This window comes from Larimichthys crocea, chromosome V, assembly GCF_000972845.2.
Source record: "Larimichthys crocea isolate SSNF chromosome V, L_crocea_2.0, whole genome shotgun sequence".
In the NCBI taxonomy this organism is placed as follows: domain Eukaryota; kingdom Metazoa; phylum Chordata; class Actinopteri; family Sciaenidae; genus Larimichthys; species Larimichthys crocea.
This window is the reverse complement of record NC_040015.1, coordinates 2,849,840-2,860,278: the sequence shown is the minus strand read 5'-3', so window position 1 is coordinate 2,860,278 and position 10,439 is coordinate 2,849,840. Positions and strand designations below refer to the sequence as shown.

General features: G+C 43.2%; 1 protein-coding gene across 1 annotated transcript in view; it reads left to right on the top strand.

Moving 5' to 3' along the window:
- vrk1 (VRK serine/threonine kinase 1) overlaps nt 1-9,215 on the top strand; it is a 20,779-nt gene extending 11,564 nt beyond the window's left edge. The window contains exon 12 of the mRNA XM_027278756.1: nt 8,844-9,215. Within this exon, the coding sequence (XP_027134557.1) occupies nt 8,844-9,050 (207 nt within the window). The 3' untranslated portion in view covers nt 9,051-9,215. The remainder of the gene's footprint in view (nt 1-8,843) is intronic.
- The last annotated feature ends 1,224 nt before the right edge of the window (nt 9,216-10,439 follow it).

The window sequence follows — 10,439 nt, the reverse complement described above, 5'->3', positions numbered from 1 at the left end:
GCAGATTAGCTTGCGGCCGCGCTGCCCAGCCTCCCCCCATTGGAATCTACTCTTTTACTTGAGCCATCACAGCCGTCACCCACTTACCCGCACCAGTTAACAGTGGGTTCACAGGAAGCCTTGTTATAGAGTGCGTTTGATTTCGGGGAGCCTCAGAGCGAAGTCATTTCTCCACCTTGTTTCTCTTGCCTGCCCCGTAGACCTGGATGAAAATCTCCAAGTTGAAGAGTCTGCGGAGTTCCCAAGATACTGGGGCCTCCGGTCTCACGAGAGGGAGGGAAAAAGTAAAATCTATTTCACATCATTTTGCTACTTTCACTTTTGTTTTATAAGTATCATGTGCCGAGGGGACCCAGTCTAAACTAGCCACTTTTGACACACGCCTATGTTCTGTCAGAAACTGTTTGTGTTCATATTTTTCATACTTAGGTTTCATGTTAAATAATTGACCAAGTACAAAGTGTCTGCAAACATACAAAACCATAGAAAAAGTACACATTAAGTGTAGAATAACAGTTAGGGTCATGAACACAACAGCCTGTCCGGAATTTAAATTCCGTGAAAACTCTTTGTCAATGTTGCCTGTTTTAACTACAATTAATCGATCCTGGCCCCTTCAGCGATCTGATAATTTCTCTACCCCCTGTTCCCCCATGACAGTTGCGGTATTAAGTTAGGCTAACTCTTATCTGCAGTAGTATCCAAGTTATTTATTATTAGATTATTGCCTACGTAGGCAACACACTGAAATACCTGTTGCCCACTGAACCAAATGTGTTTGTTGGTGCTGGGTTCCAAAACTTAACACACACACAGTAAAAGTTTCTCTCTGCGTTCTGTGAAAGTTCGACCCACACACATGAAAAGAAAATATATATATATATATATTATAGAGTATAGAATATATATATATATATATCTATATCTTATAGATATGATATTAACAGTTATATATTACAATCATCGTCCATCAGAAATCTGCTGTTTTTAGAGACCTTTACTGCAATAAGACTAACTATTTCCTTATACATCTGACACTTGTCAGATGCACTAACGAAGCGCTGTGTGTCCCTTCCAGGTACGGTTCATGGTTACTACCTTGACGGCTGGCAAGACCTGCCAGAAGAAGTTTGAAAATGTGCGAAGAAGATTCCCCAGAAAGCTGGTCCTATTTTTTTTTTTTTTTTTCCAGCTCGGTCTTCGGCTGCCGTTGGTTATTTTCTGAGCACACACTTCATGTCACTGATTTGTTGTATAGACCTTTCTCTGACAAAGCAAGAAAGACAGGTGTTGTACCCTACAACACAGACAGTGGCTCGTAAGTCATGTCAGTGAGTGAGCATGCGAGATAGCATGAGCTAGAACTGGTTAACCTAAAATAATGCCTAGCCATCAATGTTATAATCTCCACCTGTGTTCCTGCTTTGACATGATCAAAAGTCTTCGTCTCATATGATCGCCTCAGAGATTGTAGGGGTTTATGAATGAATGGATATCATTTGTGTTTTCCGTGTTTTTTTGTTTGTTTGTTTTTGAATATTTATTTTTGAATTTTCCCAAAAACAAGGACACGGTTTATGGTTACAACAAGGACAAAACAAGACCAAATCAGAAAAAGTTCAATATCCACAAGGTGGAAACATAAAATTAAATAAACTCACAATACCCGGGACAATGGACAAAAAAAACAAAAAAAAAAAAAAAAAGTCCATTTGATCTATGAGCCGTTATGCTACCCCTTTGTCCTCCTTGTATTTTTGATAATTGCAAGCTGTATTTTATTTATTAAGTGTTTTCCGGTTTAGCTGGCATTCGGAGTACATCATGATCATGAATATGTGCATGTGACCAAGGCATCCAACCTCATGTGAATCCAAGTGATCCCAACCCGGTCAGTAGAAGCTCACATGACTGGATTCCATTCTGACAAAAGGTCCCAGTTTAGCACTGTTGTTGATGCGGGGAAACTACTCTGACCTCAGCGCTTGTATGTTCCCTGAAAGCACCGAATGATTGTGTGTTTATGATCATACACCACATTGCTGCTCATTAGATTAAATTTAAGCCTGGAGAGGTGTATGTGTGTTTCTAGCAAGCAATGCATGGGCAAATATTTAATTTGAAGAAATACTTTATCATGTGGTTATAAATAGCTCTTTCTAAATGCTTCAAAGCAGGCCCCCTCAGGATTGCGATATTGGGTAAGGATTTGGGTTTGTTGTTTTGTGTTGTTTTCTTTATTAAACAATAAGAATAGTAAATATTGCACAATGCAGACTACAATAAAATGCAGGGACATTACAATTTCATTAACAAAAAGGTTTTTTGAAACATCTCTCCTGATTTCAGCATTTGTGAAGAGCCTAGCGCTACTAAACTTTATGTTGTGTTGTTTCCTAGTCTGTGCGTCTCAGTGGTGTGTTTGGTTGGAATTGTAGGTTTACTTGGTCGATTATGGGATTGGAATACAGGTATGCACCTGACAGATGTCTGAACGCGTACAGGAAGACCCCAAGAGATGTTCACGACGGCGCCATAGAGTCACAACGCATCGCCGCCCCACAAACCCACAACGGAGCAAGTAGGTACAAAACACACGGCCTAGCAGTGTCACGTTTTTTTTTTCTTTTTTTTTTTTTGGGTTGGTTAGTTGATGAGAGGAGTCAGTGAGACTAGTATGCATATGCCACTAGTATGTGTATGCGTTTCAACTGCCCGGATTTTAGCTTGTTTTTCTGCCCTCAGCTAGGCCAAACCACGCCCAGCTTATACAACACATCGACAGGAGAATGACATTTAATGTTGTCATCTCATTCTCAGTAGGAATGTTGCGACCATTTCATCTGTTTTAAAAAGAGCTTCCTGACAGTATTTGCTGCTGCCATGTGATGTTTGGCTCCAGCTGCGTGGCAGGCGTGCGTGACTGGAATCTTCATGAGCTACTGCCCATGGTTCAGTGGTCTTTGTGACGCCTGCCCTGCGGGAGGACACGCTTCAGGACCCCCTCTATGCCGAGACGCCAAAATCATGGTGGAGGGGAAACAAACCTGTCGTCTCTGGACAGAGTTCTGTCAGTTGATCACATCAAGTGTATGTGTGTGTTGCCTGCATAATGCCAAAAGCCAGTTTGCCTTACTGGTTTCCCCTCACAGGAGGTCGAAGAAAACATACTCCTGAATTTATGACCAAGTGTTTTCCAGCCAGCAGGACAAGCCAGCGTGAGAGTACATCGTTGCCGCCGCACCACAACACACCTCTGTCTCTTGGTCCTTCCTCAGTGAAATGGCTGCAATTCTGATTACCTGTAATGTTGCCTTCATTACTTCAGCACCACAGCCCTAATTTTTCACGTCAAGCACTGCTCTCGGCTCTAAAATGCAAAAATCAGTGGTTCAATCGACGAGAAGGAGGAGCCTCGGCTGGTAAGTCGTAGTCGATTAGTCGAGGCACCTCTGATATAGAAGTTAAATTTAATATAGCCTATATCATTTTTGGATCGTGGTTTGAGTGAGGCGAGAAGACGCTGAGACGAATATGAGAAAGAAATAAACTACTGTTTTACACAGTGCTTACATTTACAGAGCATTATAACAGCAGAAAGCACAGAAGAAACCAAACGAGCCCACATACTACGATAAAGCCTGGTGATGAATCTGCAATGTGCTCAGATGTCCAGAAGTTATGTTGTTTGTAATGTCCTGTTTTACAGATCACCAGGGATAAATAACTCTCATTTCCCCAAAAGAGCCAGAGCTGGGAATCTGTTTCCTGCTCTCTCGCTTCTGCCGGCCAGCTTTCCCTGCTTGCATGCCCCCACCCATGCATAACACCATACTGTATATCCTCTATTCATCCATAATTGTTGAGCTCTCTGCTAAATCATATGGTGCATATTCTAATCAGAATCTGTTAAAGCCTGTGGATCCTGCCTCCCACAACACTGCCGCATCATTTCTCCCGCACACTGCTAATGGCCCGCCCCTTTTTAACACTTTGACCACTGTCGTTGCGTTTTTCAACACTTTGACCCTGCTGCGCAGAGGGAGACATGCCAAACATACATACCTCCTTCGTCCCCTCCACTGACACACCAAACTCCATCTCTGTTTGTGGTGTCAAGTCGGAGAAAGACGTCACACTCGGGAACACATGAACTCAGCTGATGCCACCGGAATCATTCGGCAACCCGAAAGCTATTCGCGAATCGAATTGCAAAAAAAATGCCCGCTTTCGTGACGTGGGGCCGAATAGTAAGGCTGAATATGTGGCGTGATTGCACCCAATTGATCCAATGCAAACAACGATGCGCTAGGCATCTGCGCCCAGGTCTGCCCTGTTTTTTTCCTCATTCACACACCAATAACCAACGATCGCAGGGATATAGCCGACACAAACACAGGCCGAAAAGCAAATACATCATACCTGCCTCTTTAGCATAAAGACCCTATACTTTCTCCTCTAACTACGCGTCTCACCACATGCGGATGTTCATTCATGACCGTCAGAATGACTTGATGCGATCCTTAACGTGGGAACAATGGCAAATTCACCTGCAAATATAATAAAACTACATAGTATTCTTTCAAGAACAAATTAACAGTGATTAATAACAACATGGGCTTTCTAAACCGTATAATGAATGAATAATAATCTATACTAACTGGACATTCTACTCGGGAATATTTTTGCAGCGTATTAATTAAATCAAACATTTACTTTCTTTTTTGAAAAAATCCATGTCTTTAATTATTCTAGGCTTATTATTGCCCAAAGCCCTTCTAAAAAAAAATAAATAGTGAACGAAAAATGTAACAACCTGCCATTTCCTCATTCGCGTTTCGCGTATTCTGCCAACCATTAATTTTTCCGGCTTTCGGCCGAAAATTGTCATTTTTTAGGCTGCATCCCTAAACGAACACTATTGCTGAACACTGTTCCAAACACATGAGAAATACTGTCTTCTACTATCATTCAGTAAATATTATACATCTAATTCTGTAGCCATATAGCCAGCAACAGACATATCCTCACACTAGCCTACCTTTCTGGTGCCACTGATGCATACGTAGCCACAGAGGGATGCGAGCGGTGCAGTCTTCAGCCTGTGCTGCCTCTTTGTTGTGTTGCAGATGAATTCCAGAGGTTCATCCGGGAGGTTTTAAATCTCATGCGACTCCAAGACAAGCCGTCCGCTACGACAAGCTGCGCTCCACTCCTGCAGGCTGGACTCACGGTCTGTACAGGATAAAAGATGATGGCACGCTGGGAATTCACCTTGCCAATTGGAGCGTGTACCACCTCCTGCCAAGGTTCGACCACACAGCCACACAGCACACACATCACACACACACACACACACACAAACATATGCGTTTGCGTATATAGTATGGTAATTCAAGTAATAAACGTTTTGCCCCTGCTAGGACATGCTTCTCCTTCTCAGGCACCATGCGGTGCTTCTTGAGGCTGGCAGAAGTAGTTGACAGCGAGGAGGGACATAATGACAAATGTATTGTGTGACTCCTCAGAGAAGCTGTGTTGGACGTGCTAGAGTATGTATGTATATACAAAATACATGCTGCGGTGTCCTCTGAGCCTCCATAGTCGCTTATCAGCAAAACATGGGCGAGAGGATTGTGGGCTCTGCGGCACTCCCTGGTCGCCCTCTTCGTGCGGCCCAGTCCAACAGTCCACTAGTCTACTAGTCCAAGCCAGCCCAACAGAGCTGTGTTCTGTCGCCGACACTTTGATTATGTACAGCCTCTCCAAGTGACCATTCAGCCGTGTTGGCTTATTACTGATGAGTCTGCTTATTGTCACTGCTGTGATGTCGAACACGACTCCTCAGCCGGCTCTGTGGTGGGGACGTGCCGCAGTCAACGTTGAATGTAAATGATGAACGCGCTGTTGTGCTGGCTGCTGCAGGCGTGCATGCACAGTGCTCTCATTGCATATGCGCACAATTTGAACGTGGATATTGTGGGTTGGACCCTAATGTATTGTGTTCATAGTAGTTTGTGGATCATAATGACTGGTGATTGAGGGACGTCCTGCCTTCTGTTATTCAAGACCAAGCCCACATTCGGCATGGTGCTTTGTCAGGTCAAAGTAAGTATAAATGATACCGTCCTCAGCCTTCCTAAACACGCGCAAGTGTTTTCTACATGTGTGACAACCAACTTCCTGGCGAACTTTCAAAGTTGGCGAACCTTGTGCATGTGCTATTTAATGGGAATTATGGGAAATAATAAACAGGAACACCTGTGGAGTGACAATTGAGGAGGTGCCCTTGGAACAGGAAACTGGTAAAATTGATGGGGGGAGAAGAATTATTATGGATCCTTACAGCTTGACTTCTAGAAACACCCAGATTCCGATGCCAGGGCGGCCCCTTGGAATGAGCCTGTGCGGGCCGCATGCTACTATGGCCACATAGCGCACACGCTTGACGGCCGGGCTGATGTGAGGCCACACGCCCCCACGGCCCTCACAGGCGATGGCATTGTCTACTGCTATGACCACCACTTGGGAGCCCAGAGCTACACGAGAGAGAGATAGGAAGCAACACATAGCTGGAGCCCTCAGCGACTATAAGATGGCCAATTGAAAGACTATTGCAACACGACATAAATGCTGAAAAATGTGGAAGGTGATGTATTTGCCCATGTCTGCCTTGATGCCCACAAAAACAAATGTTTGAGAGTTTTTTTTATGTTGTGCATTGTAATTGTACACTTTGGGTCCCAAATTACCCACAATTACACTTAATCCCATAAATTTCAGAAATTATTCTCTTTTTTTGATTAGGAATATTTCCAAAATATCTCAAGCTTAACTTCCTCATGGCAAGCCCCTTTGCCACATTTCTACCCAAGAATCATAACTTTTTTGGAAACAGTTGTACATGATACAATTGCCCCAAATAAAACAAAGTCCAGGTCTGTGGAGTATTAGTAACAAACACTTAATGAACAAAGTTTGACAGTGAGAAATAATGTTATCTATCGATCTGTCTATCTGTCTCACACACTGCTTTTGCGCTCCTCTCTTCTGCGCTCTCTCTCCGCTCTGTGCCTAGGAAGTGCCACCGGGGACATGGCATCCCAGCCTAAAGGGTTAACCGGTGCCACAGGCTGGTTATTGTATTTAATTATCCTCGCCAATCTTTCACCTCAGCGGGCGACGCCATGTTGATCATTGAGGCTAGCAGGTAGCAATTTCAAATGGAAGCAAGATGATGGGCCGGGGGCATGAGTGGAACTTCATTATTTGAGGACGGTTGACGGACGATTGGATGGGTGGATGAGGAGTGAGTGTTGATTGCCTTCATTAAGCTGCATGACATGTCTGAGAGGTCCACCTTTTCTTTGTCTGTCCTCTGCCAGACATACAGTGGCTTCTATAGAGGGGGAAGAGGGGAAGTGGAAGAGATCATTACAGTCATAGATTATGCCAGAAGCTTTTGATTATATATTATCACGGATTCTGGGAAACCATCTTTTTGGACCTCAACTGTGAAATGCACTAATCAGATTTAATTGGTTCATGTGTGTAAGGCGGCTGGCTGCTGGGATGGCACTATCGATTAATCTAATTTTCTCCGACTTAACCACACAAACAGCTAGTAGAGGCTTAGTTTCAGGCCCATCCGGCAAACCTTGCAGACCTTGAGAGCTTCTTGATTTCAGTTGACACAACATCTTATTCAAAGCTCAAGGTTAGGATTAACAGTCACTGTGTGTATTTGCATCTAGTCCTGACTGAGCTGCTTGTTGTGTGTAAGAATGTGTAAAATACTCCTCACCTGTATGTCCATGTCCCACCTTCAGATTAGTTCCTGAAACACGGTGTGTTCCTGTCCTCTTTATTTCTGAAGGCCACCAAAGGACGAAAGAAAGCAGCAGCTGAGACAGAACAGAGTGACACTGATGGAAGTCCCCACCAGACAAGAAGGCTGATCACGAATGAAAAAATGGTTACTAAATCCAAGTTAAAGTTAAGTTCAGGGCTGGTGCTGTATGTTCCAAACACAGCACCAGTGACCATTTTTACAGTGCATGTTCATTCAGCGGCACGGACTTCATGATTTAATACAAAGACTATGGGTGCAGCAATATTTTGTTCGCTCTTTTAATGGCCTAACGTTTACACACTAGTCATCAGCATCAGAGTGGGCAGGCCATGAACTATGCCACCCTGGGGAAAAATGGCACAAATGGGAGCACAGCCCCAACTGGGGGTGGTTCATAACATGATTGATGCCCAGGCCACACATAATCGCAATCAATAACAGATCCCACCTTTTTAGGCATATCAGTGGCACTTTCAGTTCTGACATCAGACAACTCTAGTTAAAATGCATTTCCCCACAAACAGAGGTCCCACTGTTGCACTGTCATCCCCCGATCTCCTCTTCTTCATGTCGTCTGTATGTAGGGAGATGGGTGGCTGGCAGTGTGGCTTTACATCACACAGCCAAACCAACCAGGAAATACATTTTATTTTATTAAGTTGCACACAGACGAACTACAAGTTGGTTCAGCAGGCTGGCTGCTGTGTGGCTCATTAACCAATCCATATCCAACTTACAGTTCTTAAACATCACCATGCTGTCACACCACGTCGCCTGTTTAAAGTCTGGTGTGTCATGCTTGGTAACATTCACCAGATATGTACAAAAAAAGCACAGTGGACTAAAATGATCACAATAACAATGCTAAAGGTGTACTGTACTGAAGGCATTGCATGTCCAGTGGCATTAAGTACAGACTATGATAAGTCAAGGACATGAGACCAAGCAGCGTCAAACACAGTAAACTGAAGTTAGTGTCTTAAAGGACAAGATGATGACTGTCCTCCTTAAACATGATCAATTCTCCCTGACAGATGTGAATGGAGTAAAGAAAAGTCCCAAAAAGACTCAAAGACCAAGGAAGGCACTGAGCACTGCAAAACAGAGCGAGCCCAAATCTAGACTGGTGGAGATGGGCACACAAACGTCACCTGGGCTGGCCCTGAATTCCAGAGGCAGGACCAAGAAATCCACCTGAGTCTCCATTCCTCCCTCCATCCTCCCGTCTGTCCTCTGCTTCTTAATGTCACTTTTTTAAGTTTTCTAAAATTCTCTGTCTGTTACGCACTGACGTGTTGCTTTGTTTTTGGTGTGGTTGGAGTTAGATCGATTGTAATAAAATAAATGAAAGTGTCCGTCTTGTTTTAATTGAAGATCTGCAGTTTGATGGAAAGAAAACTATAAATTCAATTATATAAAATTAATTATCATAGTCATTCTAAAATAAGTCCTAATGGCCCGGGACAAGGGAACGAGGAGAAGGACTCACTCCTTGAGTTATGTTTGAGAGGTGTGAGACGAGTGTGAGTCCCCAACTGACTGCACATTTCTCTAGATGAGGTCCTCTTAATTAACTGCATGTTGTTAATGAGTAAACCTGTGCGTGCCTCCTTTAAAATAGTTACTGAAGCCTCTATCAAGTGACACCATGGATCCACTGGGGACAAACGCTCACACCACTGGGGGGACGTGATTAGGAAATATCTTCCCAAGCTGAGTGGATTGCTGTGGTTATCATCCACAGTTAAGGCATAACTGTAATGTTGAGTAGTTTGACCAAAGATGTAGGCGTGTCTTCGTATAGTCCAGTGAAGAGGAGGGCTCCACAAGGTGTCATCTGTCCATCTGCTAATACTATTTTTAGTAATAATAATAATACTCTGTTTAGATGATTAAGGTGATTAGCAGACATGTCCAATAAACAGGAGTACAGGAGATTTGTTGGCGGTGCAGTGTGTTTAAGCTATTCTGACTCAACGTCAATGAATCAAGATGGTTTCCATCCATGTGACCAAATAATGCAAGTAATATAAGTCTATGTTGATGTTTTAAAAAAGGGTTGATTCAACATCCCTTCAGGGTTAGCTAGATAACAAACACCTCTCTAAAAAGGAGCACTGTAATTTATTAATAATTCTAATTACTACTTTTATGGCACCTTTCATGCAAGGATGCAGCCAACAAATACAAGATATAACAAACAAAAAAAGTATTGCAGGATTGAATGGGTTTTAGTTAGGTGCAGCTCATAAACGGGTCACAGTGTAGATTTTGTTTTAATTCCATGAATAAATTGAATATTATGTCCTGGGTTACTTTAGTCCAATTTTGTAAAAAAAAAACCAAAAGGGATTTTTGTAGATGCAACAAGTCGATCAACATGAATATGAAGGTCACATATGCTCAGCCTGTGGTGCTAATGCACAGAACGATCACAGGTTGCCGTGTGAAGACATGCTGCTCTCTGTCCACCTGCTGCTGAAATGTTCAGTTTTGAAAATGTGAAACTTGTGTCACATCGTCACCGTCAGTTATATTTTATCACAAAGACTGGACAGGAGAAAATTTCACACACGAGAAGCTGCTG